This window comes from Vanellus vanellus (genome assembly GCF_965231255.1).
Source record: "Vanellus vanellus genome assembly, chromosome: 4".
Taxonomy (NCBI): domain Eukaryota; kingdom Metazoa; phylum Chordata; class Aves; order Charadriiformes; family Charadriidae; genus Vanellus; species Vanellus vanellus.
Window position 1 is genome coordinate 57,309,086 of NC_138909.1, and position 22,959 is coordinate 57,332,044.

General features: G+C 39.6%; 1 protein-coding gene across 1 annotated transcript in view; it reads left to right on the forward strand.

The window, feature by feature from the left end:
- The window catches only part of EVC2 (EvC ciliary complex subunit 2), a gene marked incomplete at its 5' end in the record, with an annotated part of 81,887 nt that overhangs the window by 23,709 nt on the left and 35,219 nt on the right, over nt 1-22,959 (forward strand). The window contains 5 exon segments of the mRNA XM_082482674.1: nt 1,297-1,431; nt 3,652-3,803; nt 15,241-15,565; nt 18,887-19,126; nt 21,784-21,959. Coding sequence (XP_082338800.1) covers nt 1,297-1,431; nt 3,652-3,803; nt 15,241-15,565; nt 18,887-19,126; nt 21,784-21,959 — 1,028 coding nt within the window.

Genomic DNA, 22,959 nt, shown 5'->3' on the forward strand with positions numbered 1-22,959 from the left:
TTAAAAAACAAACCTGCATACCTCTGTCAGTGAGAGCAATTGATGATCCTACGCGTACAGTACTGTGAAGTAAACCTTGGATATTCTTGGAGCTGTGCAAGTGCCAAATAGTAGCCTGTATTAACATCTTGATGATCTCCTTGATACTAACACCATTGCTTAATTCGGCTGAAAACATGTTGAAATCAATGAGCGCTGAGCATCTTCAGCATCTTTGAGGAGCTGAATCTGTGAAACAACAAAGTCTGATATGAACCAGTTCCTTTCAGTTAGAGCCATGACAGGTTTTCAGTGTACAAAAACATATCAGAGAGAGAAAAACTAGGCAGTAAAATGATAAAATTCTGCTGTTAAATTGGAATAAATCCTTTTCAAATTGTGGACCATATTTGATTATCACTTCCTATGCAGAATTACCGTTGGCTCCATGGAATGCTTTTAGGTTTCTGCTCCAAGAGATGACCAAGCTCAGATTGCAAGCAGCATGTTAATTATTTACACTTTCTAGCCCCAGCAGAGTGATTAGTTTGTGGTGAAACATTATACTGATAGCTGTGCTATGCTTTTTATCCAAAGATCTCAAAGAACTGAGCAAACACTAAGTTAACTCCGTGCTACTTGGATCATGAAGTAAAAATTAATTTTTAATGCAATTCAATTTAAAGATTAAATTAAGAGCTAAAGTGAAAGGCCTACAAAGTTGTTAGCTGGCTTGCAGTTCTGATGCTCCTGCTATTTTTTTCTGACTCGGGCTCATGCAGAAACTACAAGGGTGCACACAAATTGGGTGGTTTTGCCAACTATCGGTTACATATTTTTTTCTTCATATTGGTGCTTTTTCCCTATGGTGATTACTCAGTTTCATTGAAAGATCCATTAATTAAAGGTAGCCAACATTAGACTGATTTTTCAGAGCCTCTAAGCAACATCAAATGCCATCAATTTCAATGAGACTTAGGAGAGTTTGGCAAACTGGAAAATAGGCTATTAAGTACAGGACACCCAAAAGTCATAGCACCTAAAATTCAATCTGTGGAAGTTCTGTTGCTTGGAGCTACACAGGAATTTGGACTAGGTGATCATAACAAACCATGCTGAGTTGAAAACCTATGGAAAATAGACACTTGTTTGAAAATATTAATAAAAATGTAGTAATTATGACAACGTTGAGAAACCCTGAAGTTGTGTGAAGCCATTTAAAAATAATTTACTATGTTGCTTAAAGTTATGATCTTTGAGTCTGATCTTTATATATGTTTAAAATGTAGTTTTAATAATATGGTCTTTTAATTTCAGATGACGTACAGTCATGCCATCCATGCTTCAGGGTTCTTCATTGCTTTTTTTGTTTCCCTTGTATTGACATGTGCTATTTTTTTCATCGTTTACCGAACCCAAATATTAAAATGGAGTTTCCGTAGTAAAAACCAGGTGAGTCATATTCTCTGTAACGGTATTTTATTTAAATTTTTTCATTGATCTTAACTGATTATATAACTTGCTAACTAATACACGTTGTCTAAAGAGTTTTTGAAGATAAATAAAAAGCTACCAAGTGATGGATTAGATTCACAGGTAATGTAATCTTCACAACCTCTAATCTTCAGAACAATCAGATTTAGAGGGGAGTGTAAGAATGATAATCTGATCAAAGGAACTGCTGTCAGTACTTGGATGTTAGCTTCAGACTGGAGGGAGATTCCCCTTTGGCTATTAGTTTCTTTTCGTATTCCTCCCTTCCTCCTCTCCTCTTCGTCCCTCAAAATGAGAGGCAGGATGTCTGTGGGTTATAAGCAGTTGCCTGGCTGAGTAGACCACTCACCTTAAGCACAGCAGACTTGGGTCCAAATTGTACTTCTGATTATCGGAAGTAGGGATTTGAATTTAGGTCTCTTAGTTCCTTGGATGTGCATTAATCTTGAGTGATTAAGCAAAACAGTTGGGTTTGGGGATGGAGCATTTTAAGTATTCTTTATCCAAGCTATGCCAGTTTGGAGAAAGTATTTCAGCACATATTGGGATGGAGAGAGAAAATACAGAGTCTGATAAATATTCATCAAGTTGTCCCAAGTTCCAACCCTTGCTTCTATTAATTATTTATGTAAAGTGGAGAAACTTCAATGGGAGGGAGCTAGAGACCTCAATCAGAATATTGCAGAGATTGGAGCAGTCCTCTAAGAGTGGTGTGCTCAGAGGTTTGAACCCTTCTTCTGCTTGGGCAGTGGTGGATCTCCCATTCCTCTGGACTGACCAGAGGAGCTCACAAATCACTTCCAGCTTTATTTTCTGTGGTTGAAAATTATGCCTGCATCCAGAATTTTTATTTCTTTTAGGTCTGAAAAAATAATCCCTTTAACTGAAAAGGGTGTGCCTTCTTTCTTTATACAGAAAAAGCTGTGGTAATGAAGTCATAAAAAAGAGCCAGTTTGGTCCTAGCATCAGATGTTCATAGTGGTGTGTTTTTTTTATAGTAATTTTATTAGCCCTCAGTCTCAAGGGAGTCTCACTGGACTGCGAAGTAACTGCGTCGCTTCCATCATTCATAGGATTAGTTTCTCATGTTGGTCACCTCATAATACTGCCTTCTTGCCACATATAATTTGTATACCATGGTAATTTTTAAAAAATCAGCCTAGAAAGTTGATACTGCAAGTTAACTTCCCAGAAGGCTTACGCAATCCTACTGAAGTCAATATAGAGTCTTCTGTCTTCTCCGTTCTTTTCTTCATTTGTATTCCAGATCAGTTCAGCCTGAACCAAAAGTAGTGTATTTGATTTCACATCATAGAATCATAGAATGGTTAGAGTTGGAAGGGACATTAAAGATCATCTAGTTCCAACCTCCCTGCCGTAGGCGAGGATACCTTCCACTAGACCAGGTCCTTGAGCACCTCTAGGGATGGGGCATCCACAGCCTCTCTGAGCAGCCTGTTCCAGTGTCTCACTACCCTCAGAGTAAAGAATTTCTTCCGAATATCCAATCTAAATCTACCCTCTTTCAGTTTAAAACTGTTACCCCTTGTCCTATCGCTCCACTCCCTGATAAAGGGTCCCTCCCCATCTTTCTTGTAGGCCCCCTTTACGTACTGGAAGGCTGCTATAAGGTCTCCCTGGAGCCTTCTCTTCTCCAGGCTGAACACCCTCAATTCTCTCTGCCTCTCTTCATAGAAGAGGTGCTCCAGCCCTCTGATCATCTTTGTGGCCCTGATATGGACTCACTCCAGCAGGTCCAGGTCCTTATGTTGGAGGCCCCCGAGCTAGACACAGTGCTCCAGGTGTGGTGTCATGAGAGCGGAGTAGAGAGGCAGAATCACCTCCCTCGACCTGCTGGCCACACTTCTTTTCAGCTCAGGATGTGGTTGGCTTTCTGGGCTGTGAGCACAGATTGCTGCCTCATGTTGAGTTTCTTATCAACCAACATCCCAAGTTCTTCTCAGGGCTGCTCTCAATCCATTCTCTGCCCAGCCTGTGTTCAGATACATATTCAGATACATATCTGAATTACACAATCTCTTCATACCTTTTCCAGTTGTACAGTTTGACAATAAGTAGGAACCTTCTCGCCCAGAGTTACCTGTAATAAATTTAGATCAGACGCTTAGTATAATTTTTTTTTTTATAATCTGAAGCTTACCTCTTTTATTTTTTTAGGAGATACGGCATGAACTCAGCCAAAATCACAAACTGGAGCATTCTCAGTTTAATTCAGGTGATCTCTTTAGTGAAGATATAATTATGAATGACCAAATCATCGATATTCTTTCCTTTGAAGAATCTGGGAACATGCTTCAGGCTTTAGAAGAGTAAGAATTTACTGCTGTTACATCACGTTCATTACATTTATCATCAACCAAACCTTTGAATATGTTTTGAGTATCTGCCCTTTAATTTTTTTCGTAGTGTCTGTTTACGCATATGACTGCACCACTTTAGGTTTTTGAACTGTATTAAATAGCTGTCTTTGGGAACTGAAAATTGTCGTATTTCATATTGCTTCACATACAGAAGTCACAGCTCCATCTGGGCCTTAGGCATGCAAGTTTTCCAATCCAAATGAACATCTAGTTTTGCCTTTCTGTGGTTCGCTAAATAAAGGGAAACATTTCTCTATACAAGAAAATGTTGAAAGGGTGTATTCTACTATTGCTTAACACGTTCTACTTTCAAAAGGGTGGCTTTTGTCCTAGAAGAGACACCCCTAGTGGGTGCCATCACTGCTGTGTAGCAGCATATTTTGGAAACACCTGGATCAGAGTCTAAAGAGTGACAGTTCGTAGTGCTACCAGAAAGATACCACGTAGCTGCAATTGGAGGGACCACTGGGTAGAGCAGAGAAACGCTCCTGACATTGTTGAAAGGCCAGTCAGGGCTGTTTGACAGAAACATGCCGCTGTTAAAGGTCATCTGTTCTTCAGCTGAATTTGATAAAAAGGTCTGATGTGAGGACAGAGCAGATTTTGTTTGTTCAGTCTTGCTGTTAGCTCCTGGCAAGTCATGTTACAGGAAGTATTATGCAACTATAAAATCTGTAGAAGCTGAAAAGGAAAAGTTACAGGACTGTGGAAGTAATTTTCTTTCTTTAAGGGTAACTAACAGCATTATTATTTCCTGCTTTTCCTTGATAATTGGGATACTTACGTCTGTAAATTGCACATTGATCCTTGCTTTTATAACAATATAGCAACTCAGGCTTTGAGAAGATTTATCCTGAAAATCATTATGCAAATATTAAGAAGACCAGGATCAAACATTTTTTTTTTAACTCTCTTTAGTATTATTTTATTTCAGGGATAGTGAATATCTAGCTAGTTAAAAAAAAAATTATGCTGGACTATTTGCAGATATGTAGTGATTTAGAATGGTAAATATTGTTGCAAACCTTTGGATAGGATTATTTTTATAACTGGATTATTTCTAAAACCATAAAACAGGATTCATTTCTTAGTTTGAGTATGTATCCAGGGGCTAAAGCTTTTTAATATGCTTATGCAGTTAGCACAAATGTCTCTCTTGCTCCCACTTCTTTCCTCACAGTTTCTATTTTTTCTACCTCTAAGGAGACAGAGAGCATTGCAGTGAATAAAATAGATGCCCATTAACATACAGTCAATAACCTTCTTCACCTTTTGAGTTGTCTTTTCCTACTTCCAGGATGAGGATAGTAGATGGACCACAAAGGCATTCAGAGTTACAGTGGTTCCTGCTACAAAAGATGATTGGAAGGGTGACAGACATTACTGTGAAGGGCTCAAATCAGCCTCTACCTGTTAGCAATGAGTACTTCCTAATCCCTATTTGGATTATTCCAATTCTTCTCATTTCTTGTAATTTTAAACTGGACCTTCTGACTCATTTACTGTTAGGTGACACATGGATGCACTTACTGTATTTTTTTTTTTCTATTCTTTCCCTCTTTTTATTGGCACTCATTGAATATGTGTATTCAATTACTACATAACTGTTCCTTTCCTCTTGTACTAGTGGTGCAGTTTATCTGAGTGAGGATCTCTGCAATGTGAACTCCTACACCGAATTGCCTTGAGTTCCTTTTTTTTACTCAGGGGTGAAAAAGGGCACTTCTAGGGTATGATTATTCTCATCCTAAAGTAGACTTCCAAAAATGAGTCGTATGGGTACAGCGTCCACTGACCCTGAAGCCTGGAGCTTGGGCTGATTAGCTGAGGTGTACGGGTCTGGAGCTGGGTGAGACAAATCCCAGTCTTGCAGGCTGGTTGATCAAAAAGGCTACAGCATTACTTTAATGCCGATATTAGATACATGCAATATTATTTCTGCTTTCATAGAATCATAGAATCATAGAATCAGTGAGGTTGGAAGGGACCTTTAAGATCATCAAGTCCAACCATTAACCTACCCTGATAAAAACACCACCACTCCTAAACCACGTCCCTAAGCACCTCATCTACCCTTTTCTTAAACACCTCCAGGGATGGTGAATCCACCACCTCTCTGGGCAGCTTATTCCAATGTTTAATAACCCTTTCAGTGAAAAAATGCTTCCTAACATCTAATCTAAACCTGCCCTGACATAACTTGAACCCATTTCCTCTTGTCCTATCACTTGTCGCCAGGGAGAAGAGGTCAGCTCCCATCTCTCTAAAACCTCCTTTCAGGTAGTTGTAGAGGGTGATAAGGTCTCCCCTCAGCCTCCTCTTCTCCAGGCTAAACAACCCCAGATCCCTCAGTCGTTCCTCATAAGGTTTGTCCTCCAGACCCTTCACCAGCTTTGTAGCCCTTCTCTGGACACGCTCCAACACCTCAATGTCCTTTTTGTAGTGAGGGGCCCAAAACTGAACACAGTACTCGAGGTGAGGCCTCATCAGTGCCGAGTACAGGGGGATGAATACTTCCCTAGTCCGGCTCACCACACTATTCCTGATGCAGGCCAGGATGGTGTTGGGCTTCTTGGCTGCCTGGGCACACTGCTGGCTCATGCTCAGCCGGCTGTCCACCAACACCCCCAGGTCCTTTTCTGCCAGGCAGCTTTCGAGCCACTCCGCCCCCAGTCTGTAGCGCTGCATGGGGTTGTGACCCAAGTGCAGGACCCGACACTTGGCCTTGTTGAACCTCATACCATTGGCCTCAGCCCATCTGTCCAGCCTGCCCAGATCCCTCTGCAGAGCCAATCTACCCCTTGTTTTGTATTACACCCCTTGTTTTATTTCTCATTGTTGACACTTGGATATTTAGCTTAGGATGCCTCCTCGTCCTGTAATGTTGGTTCCTTATTCGTTCTGCAAGTTGGGCCCAAGCAGTCCTTTAGTTTCTGATCTATATTTCTTAAGGGCTTCAATTTAGTCTTGTATTTCATAACTTGTTGGAAATGATCCAGGTTTTTAGCTGACTCAAAAGACAAAAATAAAATAATGTACCATTGCCTTAGGAGCTTCTGTGACAGGGATCTAGAATGGAGTAATCCTTCTTTTTACTGAATTACCTGCTTTAAGGGTAGTGATTTTCGAAATGTAATGGGAAAAAGAAGGATGGTGCGTTTGTAATGTATTAGTGGATAATTGCAGTCAATTTGAATGGAATCTGTGATTGAATGAAATGTTGTAAATTTACTAATTGTGGTCATAATCAGTTTTTCAACAACGTTACGTTTTGTTTTATTACATTTAGCATCACCCAATAGGATAGTTGGGTTTTCTGCAAAGAACTCAGGAATCAGGTCTGTGTTGTCTCGTAGGAGTGGCAGTATACTGAGGATAGGAAGCAGGCTTTTATTTTGAGCACAGTTTTTTCATGTCATATGTATACCAATATGAATTTTAGCATCATAATCCTGGGTTTTATTATTTGGGGAGGCAAAAGTATAGGGGCTTTTGTTAGAGAACTTTTGATACTCTAGATCTTTTCAACCAACCAACGTCTTGCTTGTATGCTAGTTTGATAATTCCTTCTGCATGTATTAGTGCGGCTATGTGTCATTTTCTCTACATGGCATACGTATAAGCTTGCTAACATAATTGATATATTCTTTTTAAATTGCACTGTGATGGTAAACACGAATGGAATCATTCTGGTGCTTTGTTCTTTTGTCCAGACATGAATGAGAAAATTACTCAGAAAACTAAGAGCCAGAGGATTTTTTTGTCCTCTTTACAACGTAAAGTTAATGCCTTTTGTGAAGTGACAGTGCCAAATTGTTTAGCAAATACATTAGGAGCAGGTGTTCAATATTTATGGACAGGGACATCTTTGGAGTGTAGACAGTTTGCAGTGTCAGGAGGATTGGCTAGAGAACAAAACATACTTTTACTATTTCATAAGGAAACTTCTTAGTTACTACTCCTTAGTTTTGTCCTAATAAGTCATATCCTTGATGTATAGTATGCAGCAAAATAGCTTGACTTTTATTCTCGTTAGGTTTCTTACTGTGTATATTCCTGAATATTGGCCCATTGATGATGCGTGCTAATGAGAAGAAGCTATGTGATTTGAATATTTGATGTGCGCAGTAGAAGGTCATGTTCCATAATGTTGTGGGTCTCTTTTTCTGTATGTCTAGAACAGAATATGAAGAGAGTTGAGCAGTTTGGATTTGTGTCAATGTGATGAAGTCTGACCATGCTCATAGTCTTAGAAGACACAGATACATTAAAGGCAACTTAATTTCTTTAAATGGCTTTCCACTTCTACAATTTTTCTTTTTCATCTTCACTTTGTACAGCTGTGCTCCCTGAGTTTGGTAAGGCCCTAGCTGAACTTGAACCTGATTGCTGATACAAAATACATACTGCCAATTATTTTGGGAAATCACTAAGTAATACGTATGCATTGCAGCTGATTTTTTTTCTGGTGTTAGAGGGCATGGAGGCCAATGTACTAGAGAACAGGATCAAGCTGCCTCCAGAGAGCCTTGACAGAAAAGTCAAAAACAATTTACTACCATATTAGAAGTTCGCTTTTTCTTTCTAAATGTAAATTTCTTGCTGTACGTCTCAATTTAATTTGCTAGGGAGCAAATGTGTGGGTTTTTTTTAACCTGAATTCAAATGGAAAGTAAGAGTAAAAGATCACATTGTCACAGCAGCTAGACCTGAATATTCCTACATAGAAAATGGTGAGAAATAGTTACATTGTTAGTACAAAAAAACCCCAAACCTGAGGTGCTAAATTTTTGTATTTCATAACTTTTTAAAAGTGTAATCAAAATTTAGAATTTTTGAAGGCAGAGTGTATTCATTGCTTTGTTTTTGTGTGATGTGTGGGAATACAACAATAATCACATTGATATAACAATAAGATACAGTGAATACACATGGAGTGAACCCCAAACTCTGCATTTGTAGTTCTTTGTTATGAATGCTGTTATAAACTTGACAAGTATGTAAACTGTACATTTTTTTTTTCCATCAGAGAAACTCAAATGCTTAAATAGGTGATAGGAGTCCATAAGACAGGAACTGAAGAAAGCAAGTCATTTGAAGTTAATGAATACATATCTTTTTCATCTAAAAAATGTCACTTTTCTTTGTTGTTGGCTAACTATGAAGAAATCATGTTCAGAATTATATGGGTCATTTCTGCTGTCCACTCAGAACAATTTATCTCATCCAGAAAACAGTCGTCTTTTGAGAGCAGTGCTGTTAGTGATGCTTTATTCCATATAATTTTGAAAGAAGATTGTTATCTCCTACTGTTTCTGTCATCCGAATACTCACCCCGTCTGAGTAGATCAGAAGAATCTGAGTAGATCACATCAAAGTTGGAAGGTCCCCAGGCATTCATGTGTATAGCCATAATATTTGTTTATGCTTTTGTTAGTATCCAAGATGAAGTTGGTGCTTTTAAAATCAATGGTAAAATGCGTGATGACTTCACTGGAAGCAGGACTGGAGTCTTTTTTACATCCTTCTTGCATAATTTTTCAGTGAAATACCGTTGTCTGAGCTTTGTTGCAAGAACCGTATTGTAGCTAGCTGTATTTTTTAAATTGGTTTGCTGAAGATCACTGGTTTATCAGTTTTCATACTTTCAGAGATTCTCAGTCTCTTAAATTCAGGGTTTTTCAAATTTTTTTTAAACAGCTTAATTTAAGAATTGAAATACCTTTACCTCCATATTGCTGTGAAGAGTTAAAGGAATTAGATAGTGAAACTGCTGCCAAATCTAGTGCTTAGACTTTTGGCAGGTTTTCATTAATTTTTTTTTAATTTTTTTTTTACTGAAGAGCCACTAGTCTCTCAGCTCAATTTATCATCTTTTTCAATTTTGTGGGATTTTTAAAAAAATTCGGCTATATATCACAAGAATCCTATTTCTGGTTTTGTCAGCATCTTGGCTTTTTCTGGAAAGCTAAACTTAACCTGTCACTCATCCATGTGAAAGCATCCTTAGATAATCATCACATACCTTTCCTTAGCAATTTTATCTATTTACGAGATGTCCTGTATTCTCTGTAGGCTCACGTTTCAACTATGCTGAGTTTACGCTTTGCTGTGTAAGTGTCACAGGACTGATGGATGAACTCCCCCAGTTCAGAGCTGGCTGCAGGCCATTACAGCTACTGGTGTAGCACAGAGCATCTTCAGACCTCCTCTAACACAGCAGGGAAAGGCAATGAGCCCCACTCTGGCACAGGAGGGCTGAAGAATCTGAGCAGTCGGTAGCTGTTGGTGGCTCATGCCATTACCTCTGCTTCTACTTCAGCCCAGTTTTAGTCTCCTGCAAAGATCTGCACCTCCTTGTGCTGCAGCCTGCATAAATCCCTGCCCTGAGGTTGTGACTGGACCCAGCAGGAGAGCGTGGGAAGCAGAGGAGGGGGAAAAGGAGGGAGAGGCTGAAGGGATGAAGCTGCAGCACTGCACACAGGGTCTGCGTTGACAAAGCAATTAAAAACAAAAACCCAACAAACAAACAAAACCAAAACAAGGAAGAAAAAACACAGCCCAGTTTATTGATGTTGTGTTACTAACCCCTCAATGAATGGATGATTTAGGAAACAAGCCACATCTGCAACTGAAGACCTTTGATGCCCATTAGACTTGAATTGGCTTTCTTTGCTTACTGTTACTAAAGCCAGCACTGGCACATACTGTTTCACGTCTCAGCTGTATGATTCTCCCTGTCCGACCCTCTCTCCATCTTCACTTCTCTGCAGTGTGACAAGGCAACACAGACCGTAACATTTCTTTTTTGTCCTCCTTTTCCCTTCTCACTGCAGGTGTCCCATTGGCACCATGGCTGTGGGTGCAGGAGACACGCTGCTGTGGATCAGGCAGTAGTAGTGGGTGCCACCAGGCTGGGGGCGGTTGTGTGTCTGTCCTTCTGTGGCTGCATTCCCCTCACCGGCAAGAGTTGGTGCAGCTGCTGTGCTGTGGTTCCAAGTCATGGCTGCAGTGGGGTGTCTGGGGCAGTAGAGACAAACTGTCCACAAATGGCTCTAAATTACATGTTATTCAGAAGCATTGTCAATCACAAAGGGACGATTTTGCAGAAACTGTTACCACAGGGCTCCAGTCTCCTATGGATGTTGTTGTAATACGTATGCTACTAATTGGCTGCCATTTGCAGATGAGAGATGAGTCTTACAAAAATGATGAGTTTTTCTGTTTTGGTGAGAAAATGTCACCAAAGGGGAGTTTGCTTGATGTTTCTCTCCCCTTTAGACTTCAGAAAGTTCGGTCACAGTAGTTTCTTATCTTTGTGAACTCTGAATTCATTTTAAAAATGTGTCAGAAAGCCATTAGTTCATTTTAGGACTGTTAAATTCAGCAGCTATTAATTCTCCTGTTCAAAAATTCCCTCCACGGGGCTCTAATTAGAATAATAAGACTTAAAGACACAATTATTTTGTAGTTAATGAGAGGTTTCCTTTTTTGTGATGTGGTGTGTTGTGTTGGTTTTTTAAATTAACTATAGTTGTTTCTTTCCTGACCCTAGCTGCTTTCCTGTATTCTTTTATTAGGTCTGTGGAGGACATCAGATGCTCAGGCACTCTCTCTGCTTCTCTGTGTTTGGCGTCTGGGGTTGTCCCCTCCCAGATCTTCTCTGACAGATCTTTAAATCCTATTCCTCTTCAAGTGAGTGAAAAATCTTTACATTTGCTGTTTGCAGTTTCATTTTCTATGTGTCTGTTCACCTTTCCTCCCCCCCCCACTTCCGTACCACCTGCTTTCTGTTCTGTCCTCATCCCTTCTCTGCACGCTTTGTCCAATAGAAGCTTTGATCTTTTTCATCAATAGGCTGCCATCTGCTATCTGTACTTCATTGGCTTTCATGTTTCTCTTATGCTGAATATGCTCAGGAAGACATGCAAGACCTTTTAAACATGAATTGCCATAACAAGCAAAATGCAGAGCATTTAAAGCAACTTACTAAATCTGCCTCAGTTTGAGGAGGCCCAGAGTGTCAGGTTAGGATTATTTTTCCCTAGGCGTTACAAAACATTGCACATTTAATCTGGATGTTTGTAAGCATTGTTCTCTTGATAGACTTGTGTCTGAAAACATGTTTTACTATATGTACAAGATTCCTGTTTTGTACTGGCTGTTGGCATCTAAGACGCCAAGCCTGTATTGATGCATCTTGTTAAGGCTGCCCTCAACCTCTCATTTGGAGTAAGAGCTTGAAGCAAGGTTTCTGGTGCATGTGATGAGCGTGTCTCACTCCCACTGGCTGCTGAGTGGAGGAAGCAGACCAGAAGCAGAGCACATCAGGTGGAAGGTAGATTTTGAATTTCTACAGACATGACCTTTCTTCAGCTGCCGCTGAAAAAATGTAATGGTCTGGCTGCTGTCCTCAATGATGTGACCTGGGAAAGCTTGGGCTTGTAATTACTATTTTCTCCATGCTATTAGCCTTGGATTAGTGGAACAGTTCACATGCAGCTTCAGCTTCATTGCGTTCTTCACAGATGCTTTGTCAGGAAAATGGAGGGTGAGTTGCAGATTAAATACACCTGAGATCTTAATGGCCTCATCACTCATTTGCTGACACACGAGCATCAGGTGAACTATACTTATTGCTCCTCCTGCATCTGCCATCATGATCTTGAGGAGTGGAGTTAACTGGGTACCATTTGTGGGTGAGAAGGAGCGTGGGAATCTTGCTCAAAATGAAATCAGGTCTAGTCTGTAATCACTTGCAGTAAATAGGAAGAAATGCTGTGGGAAGACTGAGGGAAAGATAACAATAGGAAATTTTGTGGTGGTGTCTGGTTTTCATTTTCATTCCTGGGATCACTGCAGAAGGCGGCTGGAAAAGTAACAAGTAAGGAGGTGGGTGAGGAATGGCTTAATCTTTTTGCAAAGCATGCTGAAAAAAAGTCCTGCATTTGTGGTAAGAAATAAATGTTGTGTTATGAGCCATGTGTCAATGTGGAGTTGTGGAGTTGTGAAGTGTTGCCTTCCACGGAGAGAAATGAGAAGTTCAGTCTTGCACACCTCAGTACGAAAGGATTAGTAGGTGCTGTGACCACCATCTATCAGCGCACGCATGAAGAACAGAAAAATAATGACTAAGGAACTTGTTATTCCAGCAAACAGGGAGCTGGAAGTTGAAACTAATCAAATTCAAGCTGAGGATAAGGTGACCACTTTTAGGTCTTGAATTATCAAGTGGAACAATTAATTAAAGTGTTGTTTAGTTCTCTGTTAGGGGATGCTTGAAAACCAAGATGAGATGTTTCTCACAAAAGACAGATGTGCTTCAATTAAATCAGAGCTACTGGTCTTGAAGCAGGAATTAAAACAGAAAAATAAATCCGGTGGGTCGGGTTTTACAGGCTCATAATGAATTGGTGAATATACAAAGGGGAGCCTCCTACCACTGCCTGACAGTCATTAGGGAAATGTTATAACATAAAGCTCCCATTTTCTGGATCCTTCTTTTTATTTAAGTGCATTTGCACAAAACTGAAACACCTATTTTTTTGAGGTTAGTTGTCATAAGTAGACAGCTTAGTACTAGCTGGCTATGTCAGCAAAAGTCCTAGGACTCCTGTAAACAGAAAGACTTAAGAGAAAATATACATCTGCACTGCCCGTTTGAAGTGCTTGCTGTGTTGCTTCAGCATCCCATTCCCTTGATCCTGCCATCACCTGTCCTCTGTGGCCGCTCCGCTGTCCTGGAGCGAGCAGGACTCTCCCCAAGCAGAGGGAGCAGATCAGCGCCCTGGGGGACTTGACCATGGATATAGCTGAACGCCACCCAAGAAGGCTATGTACCTGCAGGTGCTGTCCTGCAGTGTCCGTCTGTACACAGCACAAAGAAGCTGGATTGTTGTGTTGTCTCGGGGAGTTTATAGAAAATATTAACTCTTTCAGGATCTTCAAATTACTGTGAAGAATGTTTCAGGCACACAGTGTTTCAATCACAGGGATCTGACCCCATACAGCAGTGATTCCTGCTCCTGAATGGGAGAAACAGGGGGAAATGGAAGAGGCTTTGCAGCTGCAACCAGCCAGCCCAGGAGCAGATCACCAAGACAAGTATGGGCATTGCCAGTGCATCGCGGGGGCTTTGAGAGACTGCAACAGAAAAATCTCTCTGCCTCTTCGTGATCCATTATCATAGCTTAAGCTAATGTCTCTTAAATATTTCAAGTGTTTAAGTCATGGTAAGAAAACTTAATTCCATCCCATTGATTTCTAAATGGGAAAAATACATCTCTTGTGTTTAACAGAGTGACAGTGATAATAATGTATCACTGATTTACTTTTTAGTGAAACTTTATTTGCTCACATAAGGAAAGTTTGTTTGACAAAGAGGTGAAGTACTTACAGATTTGCATGGTTTGATATATATGGTTCAGAATGTAGTATCATTCTGTTTTGCAAATCTTGCCAAGACCTTTGCTGTGTATTTGAAATTTTTTCTAAGATTTGACTATGGAAGAAATCAAACCAATAATTTAGCTTAACTGAAAAAAGAATGGATTTAAGCTCTTAAAAATATATTTTGTAGGTCACAAAGAAATTCTTGTATACTTTATCTACACAGAGAAGCATACAGTGCTGCATGTTCATGTAAATTGACATGCAAGGGCAAAACCTACCTAATTCTCCAATCCTGAATTGAGTGCAGAATATGAAAAGCTATAGAATTTACAGTAGTTATGTAGTATATGAAATGAGAATAATTGTAATTTCAATTTAATTAACTAAAAATAAATGAGAATGTATTATTGCATTTTGTAAAATATCTTTTATTTCCCTCTGGTTTTAATCTCTTTTCTAGAACTCTATTAATCTCCATGAGAGAGAAATACCAGCTATTTTAATTTATTCATATCGGTACATAATCAAAACACTCTCCCCCCTTCCCTGCAGAGAAGGGAATACACCAGCACAGAACACAAAGCAGTGATGTATTAGTGAAGATGGGTCAGTGAGTTTAGAACTATTTTACAAAGTCAGTTAAATTTATAGTCTATTCAAATACTCACTTCTGCTTCCCAACAGTGGGGTTTTTTGTGGCAAGTTTTTGTTTGCTTTGAGGGAACGTTTTGTGTTCTAAATAAGAGCTTTTCCTTTTTCTGTCTAAAATGTAAATGCAAGAATGGGCATACTTCCTTAAAGTTGCTGTAGTAAAAGTTGGCTCACCTTGCTTTTTAATGAAGGATTACTGTCATGGTTAGCGAACTCATATGCTGTGATATTTGTGTGCTTCTCTGACCACCATTCACTTACCCAATATTGAATGAATCCTTGTTTTCTGATAGAAATTTTCTGTAATCTGTGATTTTAAGCAGTTCTGATTGCCTTTCTGCAGCTTGGAGGTAGCCAGCCTCACACGGGCAGATGCTGATCTGGAGGCATATCGAATGCAGATATGTAAGGAAGTGATTGCTATGATGATGAAGAACATGGTCTTAAGTCACAGCCTCTTCCCTCATGTGGAGAAGAGGATGAGTTCAATTTTCAAAAAGCAGTTTCTTGCAATGGAGAAAGAGATTCAAGAGGAGTATGAAAGGAAGGTGGTGGCCTTAACAGCTGAATGTAATTTGGAAACTAGGAAGAAAATGGAGGCTCAACACCAAAAAGCGAGACATGCAAATGAAGAGGCTGAAGAATTAATGAAGAAAATGAACGAAAAGGTAAATCTGGTATAAAATCAGAATACTTTGCATGATATGTGATTTTTATATAGATGGTTTCTTTTTTAGATTAGAATGGCGGGGTTGTCCTCTTAGAAAAGTAGAAAGGTCTGGAATCCTCAGTATGGGAAAGACGTGGACCCGTTGGAGCGGGTCCAGAGGAGGGCCAAAAAATGATCAGAGGGATGAAACACCTCTCCTATGAGGACAGGCTGAGAGAGTTGGAGTGGTTCAGCCTGGAGAAGAGAAGGCTTCAGGGAGACCTTATAGTGGCCTTTGAGTACTTAAAGAGGGCTTATAAGAAAGATGGGGACAAACTTTAGCAGGGGCTGTTGTGACAGGACAAAGGGATAATGGCTTTAAACTAAAAGAGGGAAGATTTACACTAGATATAAAGAAGAAGTTTTTTATGGTAAGGGTGGTGAAACACTGGCACAGGTTGCCCAGAGAGGTGGTAGATGTCCCATCCCTGGAAGCATTCAAGATCAGGCTGGACGGGGCTCTGAGCAACCTGATCTAGGTGAAGATGTCCCTGCTCATTGCAGGGGGGTTGGACTAGATGACCTTTAAAGGTCCCTTCCAACCCAAACTATTCTAATATTCTATGATTCTAAGAGAAAAGCTGTTCAATTGAAATGTGTTCAAAAAATTCATGTCATGATTAGGCTAGTTGTTATTACAAAAATGTGTTTTACTTCACCAGAACATGAATTTATCTCAAGAGGATCTGTGACACCCAGAAACAGGTTGTCATTACCCTGTTGGTTTTTTTTTTTTTATAATCACTTAACCCTTCCAAAGTGGTGCATTTTTTTTTTTTTTTACTATATTTTACTGCAGCAGTTCCTAACAACTCCAGTCAGACACTGTGTAAATTATTTTGCATATTCAGAGCAGAACAAACTCTCTGCATCATAAATGTTACAATCTAGGTAAAAAGCCTCCAATGTTTACATTTTTATTTTGAAGAAAATGAGTAGCCTCTGGATAATAGTGGGAAAAATAATTTAAAGCAGAGTATGATTCTTTACAAGTTTAGAGTCTCCCTTTAAGTAAAATCTTAGTGCTTAGGTGTGTCACTTTCATTCAAAGATCTCTGTCTGAATGGGTAAGTATCATTATCCAGGATTTCAGGGGTGGTTACTAACTGGAAACAGAGTGCAGGTCACCGGTCCAGCATCCCATATACAAAATGACGCTCCAGTCTTCCATGTCTTTTTTCAAGTATATTTAATGTTTACAATAAAAATTATTTCTTTTTTACTTCGTATGTCTGGAGAGGATTCTGTTAAGTTTTGACTATTTCACTTCTGTAAGCTTAAAATGCTAAAATACCCAAGTTAATGTTTCATGCTTGCCTAATGTAACTCGTATTAAGAGGATGACTTGCTGGGAATAAATAGTGCAGTTCATTAGTTACCAGTGGGGTTTTGCTTCTGGAGCACAAGTGGATACATAGGTATTGAATATGATGTTGCAGAGTTTCCAACTGTCTGTTTCAGTTCAGTTATAGAGACAAAATAAGTTATATTATGAGTATAATCCCTTAGACCAGTGTATTTGTTGCTTGTTTATGCTCTCTTCATAGACATTAGTTAAATTTTTGGCCTTCTGTTGGTTTTTATGGGTCTTTTGTGGGTTTTTGTTTGGTTGGTTTTTAAAGCATTTTTATTTGCTTATATATTTGCTTATTTGCATATACCTATGTTGTTAAGGACTCTTATGACAATTCATGATTGCAGTTTTGACAAAAGAAGTATTTTGCTAAGTATGACCCATCAGAGGTGCTACAGTATGTTGAGACTTACAAGAAGAGCCGTTGTGTCGAGAAAGTTCATGGCGTGATGCTAGTGAGCCAGGAGGCTTTCAAATATCCGTAGGATATGAACATCCTGAACTAGAGGTGCTAGGAAGTCAAAGGAGACAGCAAGGAAGGGATACTTATGGGCCTCTTTTCCAGCATGAGATGAACCGTACTCTGCAGGAGTCTGTTTCCTTCTGTTGGTTATAGAGGGAGCTTAGACTAGATGTCTCTTGGACCTCACTGAGATAAATCCTGCCTTTCCAGAAAGAGGGGCCTGACTGTAACTCAGCATGTGAACTCACACTAAATGTGCTCTCAGCAAAGTGACTTTTGTTTGCACAAAATAGATTGGTGTTGGTTCAGTCTGGTTTATACTGGAAATCCTGAATGGTAGGAATCAAACAAAGAATTAAGGCCAATCCAGTACTTGTCCTGATCCATTTATCGTATACTAGCGTCTTGCTGTTCACTTTCCTGTCCATGGAAGGACGTGTTTTTGTACTTGCAGTGGAACCTGGTCCAAAAGGACATGCTGGAGTGCCTGGGATGGCCCACACCTGTGCTCCTGGCAGTGGGAGTACTGACATGCACGAGGCGGCAGTGAAAAACAGCTGGAGCAATAGCCTCCTCCCCTTCTCAGGCAAAACACAGGATATATATTCCCTGCCTTTTTGATAAATTATTTGCTGTCTACAGTGTGTCTCTTGGGAATGAGGGGTGAGGTGCAGGGGCCTCAGTGCGGAGAACAGTTCTCCCCAGATAAATAGTATGAAATTTAGAACAAGACCAACATAACTACTGTTAGGTAGCTCTGCTGGCCCTAAGAAGCGTTCTTTGCTCTGTGGGACATGTATGTTTTGATTCTATAATGAGTTTATGCCATCTGAGATTAAAACTATACATATGTAAGTCTCACTGAAGAACTATGAGAACATATTTCTTGCAAAGAAGCTTTTAAATTAATAGGTATTTAATTCTACTCCATTGTTGTAACTCTAAAACCATGCTCTTGGATTAATTTGTAGAAACTAATACATGAAGTAGGTCACCAATAATAAGGAATTTTAGACATTTGGAGTAGAATAGTTTTTTCTAATTTATATTGTTTTTAAAATGTATGCTTATTGTTATTTCATTGTTCTGACTTATGAGTCTATTAAATTTTAGTAGGATTTCAGGATTGATGAAACGTAAAAATTCATTTCATATATAGTTTTCGGGTTGAATTTCATGCAGTTTTATATAATTTATCTTAAATTATGCTTCTAAATTCTAAAAAGACTTCATTATGCCTTGAAAGTGTTACCTGAATTAGAGACTGACAGCTGTACAATCCCTGTCACTCCAAACAGACAAAAACCATGGAAAGTGTACACTGATTAAGTATTAGCCTTCATTCAAACCTGAAATGACAGTAATCAGAGTATGCGTAAAATATGTATGAGCTAGTAGCACTGATACTTTAAAATATGTTGAATACTGAAAGTCACATTTATTTATTTCTCTCTTCTCTGCAGCCTGCTGTAGAATACAGAAGTCTTCTCGATAAACTTCACAGACTGGAGCAGGACTGCCTGAAGAGGTTCCTTCTGGTAAAGCAGGAGGAATATTTTGCAAAAGCTTATAGACATCTGGCTGTTACCCAGAGAAAGGAGCTCCATAATATCTTTTTTACACAGATAACAAATGCTACTTTCAAGGGAGAACTGAAGTTGGAAGCAGCCAAAACTTTAGTGGAAGATTACTCTAAAATACAGGTAATAGGATGATAACTCCATTCCTAACATAAAGACAGAATACAAACCCACAGTAACTTTTGAGAAATGTTTCAGGATAAATGTTATCACTTTGTAACTAATTTTCTTAGGAATACTTTTTAAAAGTATAATGCCATCATTATGCATATCTAGACATCTACACAACTGTATATTGATGCATACTCATAGCCTTTTTCTACAACAGTGAGTCAGATGTGTTTAGTGCTGACTTTTGTTTTCGTGGGTAATATTTCCAAAGCACCCAAGTGCTTGAAGCTTGTCTTTACTACTCAGGGAAAATAAGGCTAGTAGCTCACCTGTATCATGCAGAAGTTTGAAAATGTCTATACCATGCAGTGAAAATTTGTGTAACGTAAATCCCCAGTTCTGCAGTGAATATTTTGATATATCTGCACATCTCGGGGCTCTGCTTAGCTCCTGAAACGTCTGTTGGTGCAGCTCTGCCACTAAACCCTTCTCCACAGGATGGTTTGAGAGCAGATTTGTGCTTGTTCGGCAAACTTCTGGTTCCAGGTCTACCTGCACTGGTTTTAACGGGGCCCACAGCGTAGGATCATAGAATTATTTAGGCTGGAAAAGACCCGTAAAATCATTGAGTTCAACTGTTCACCTAACACTGCCAAGTCCACCACTAAACCATGTCCCTAAGCACCACATCTACACGTCTTTTAAATACCTCCAGGGATGGTGACTCAACTGCTTCCCTGGGCAGCCTGTTCCAATGCTTGATAACCCTTTCCATGCAGAAATTTTTCCTAATATCCAAGCTAAATATGCCCTGGCATTCTCTCATCCTATCACTTGTTACTTGGGAAAAGAGACCAACCCCTACCTCCTAACAACCTCCTTTCAGGTAGTTGTAGAGAGCAATAAGGTCTCCCCTGAGCCTTCTTTTCTCCAGGCTAAACAACCACAGTTCCCTCAGCCACTCCTCATAAGACTTGTGCTCCAGACCCTTCACCAGCTTCACTGCTGTTCTTTGGATACGCTACAGCACCTCAATGTTTTTCTTGTCGTGAGGGACCCAAAACTGAACACAGTGTTTGAGGTGCAGCCTCACCAGTGCCAAGTACAGGGGGACGATCACTTCCCAAGTCCTGCTGGCCCCACTGTTTCTGCCAGGATGCTACAGCATGGTACAGAAATACCAGAGTGCCATTTTCAAAAGTAATTTCAGCCCAAATAAAGGGACTTAGTCAAGTAAGAGAACAGTTAGGTACCTAAATCTATTTTTTTTAATGGTATTTTCTAAAACAGATCAGCTGCTGTCTAATGAATGGTAAGTACCTTTGGAGATCTGTCTCTATTGCCCGTTTCCCACCCCCCTAGGCATCAAGTGCTTTTCTATACTTCAGAAGAGGTACTGAGCCCCACAGTCCAAATGTGTAGATTATTAAAATTGTGATATGTCTGAAGTGCTATGGTTTTGTACTTTGACAGGTTGAGTATCTCTAGCTTATGTGTTGGGGATGCTGATGAAGAGTATGTTCAGGACTTTAGTTTTGGTTTCAGTTACATTTTAAGCCTCTTGCAACAGAATAGCTCGATTTGTTTCCTCAAGATTGTTTTTTTCTTTTTTTCGCTCCATTTGTGTTGAACATTAGTGCTCTAGCTTCCAAAAATTCTGGGAATTGTTCTTCTGGCTGCTTCTTGAAGAACATGATTGTTGTGGTCCTAGAGGTTGAGGGCCTGGAGGTTAGACAACACCACCGGGGAAGTAGGAGTGAAAACATGTAACACCCACTCCTAAAACTAGATACACTATCAGATTTCAGTACAGAAAACCCACACATGGTCCACTGTCAGATATAGATGCAGCAAGCACTTATGCAAAAGGCAGTTGAGCAGCCAGCAGAAGATAGAGCAAGTGAAAGAAGTTTAGACATGGGTCACCTAAGCGTCAGACCTTGTATTGGGTATCTGATGCTGTCAGAATGTCTGCTAGAGACCATTGATTGTGCACCTACTTCCAGTCTCTGCCAGGCCCATTTGTAGGTAGCTAAACCCTTCCTGTTCCCCACTGTTGGGAGCAGGAGCTTCTAAGCCAGCCTGCATGCAGTGGGTTGGCTTTACCCATGCTGTACTGGACACATGTGGAAGACTTCTTCTTGGCTTTAGAGTCAATTTAGACACCTTTGAAAGTATTACCCTTTATTTATTTAATTATACAATACATTGTGAAGAAAAAAGAAAGGGGAGGAAAAAAAAAAAAGGACTTGATGCCACTTGCTTCTGTTACTGAACACGTACTGTCTTCAGGTCCCGATTCAAGATGACCTTTAAGCGGGAACAGTTCTGCTAACACTGACAGGTTGCATGTGTATTTAATTGTGGGTACCTGATCAAATAACGTGTTAACTCGGGGTCTCCTGAGGTGCACTAACTAGTCAGGAGAATACACACAATATTCAGGGATTCAGGCTAAAAGCACACTATTTATTTTGTTTTGTTGAAATAACAGTAATAATTTGACATGATCATTAGAGTTAAATTGATACAAGCTTATTGTTTTTCCCTTGTAAGAGCTTTCTAACTTTGCCCTGTTAATGAACAAATCTGGTCTGAAACCCATAGGTGTTAGCTGAAATTTAACATTCCATCTAATTAAATATATTTGTTCACATTCTTTCCTGTAGGGAGACATTGAAGAGCTAATGGATTTTTTGCAAGCTAGCAAGAAATATCATCTGAATAGAAGATTTGCTTACAGAAAGTATCTTATAAGTAAGATACACTTGAGGGACTCTCAAGCTTCTGCTCTTATAAATGCAGCAGCAACCCAGATATCAAGTCTCATTAATAAGATGGAAAGGTAAATATCTCAGTTGTTTTTTTGACAACCTTTTGACTATGTTATCTCAATGAAAATAGAATCTCTTTATTTGTTACCTAGCAGGAAAAGTTCATTAAAATGTTGTATTTTAAGTTAATTCTAAGAAAAAATTTTACAACCAATGGCTTTGTTACTTCCTATCCTAGTAGACGTGAAGGTGAGACTGTTGTGTGTCCACAGCACGTAGATGAATTGCTGGGAACGTGTACATTATCTGTTTGTAATTCTGGCTTCAGCGGCAACCAGACTCATGTAAGAGTCTCAATGTCTTTATACATCCATTATTCATGTAAATAGTCCTCAATCATGTGAAAAGTCCATTGCAACGTGTACCAGTTGAGACTGTTTGTCTGCGTTCCTTACGCGTGAATACCTGCATTTAATAGGAAACATCAATTTTCATTCACTTGTGATTGAATGTGTTTGATGTACAGTCTCAAGCTGGAATGCATGAATATTTTCTAAAGAAAGTTGACAAAGTTTATAAATAATGTAACTGGGGAGGGTGTTGACTAGCAACTGCTGCAGACAATATATAAAAAGTAAAGTTCAGGTGAAATAAAAAGTAGACCTGGAAACGGACTGCTGTAGTACACTCATTTAATTTATTTGGGATGTCATACCGGATCCAGGCTGATCCAGGTACTTCATGTGAGGATAGTCATAGTCAAGGTGGAGAGATAGAAATGGTGACTTACCAGAGACATAGTTATTTAACATTGCATGGCAATGTGGAGCACTCAAAGAGACCTTTTGCTGCTACCCAGAGGACTGTGGCATGCCGTAGTTTGGGGTACAGAGAAAACGCTGAGGAGCATGCCACTGCAGTAGAACACGTCGGTGGGTGGGAAGACAGCCTGGCACTGCTGCTGTTGATTCCGTGCGTGCAGCTTTATTTGTATGTTTTAGACATCTATATTGGTGTCAGTCACTGGCATCATGTGGAGCGTGTATTAACAGAACAAGTATAAAATGGGTA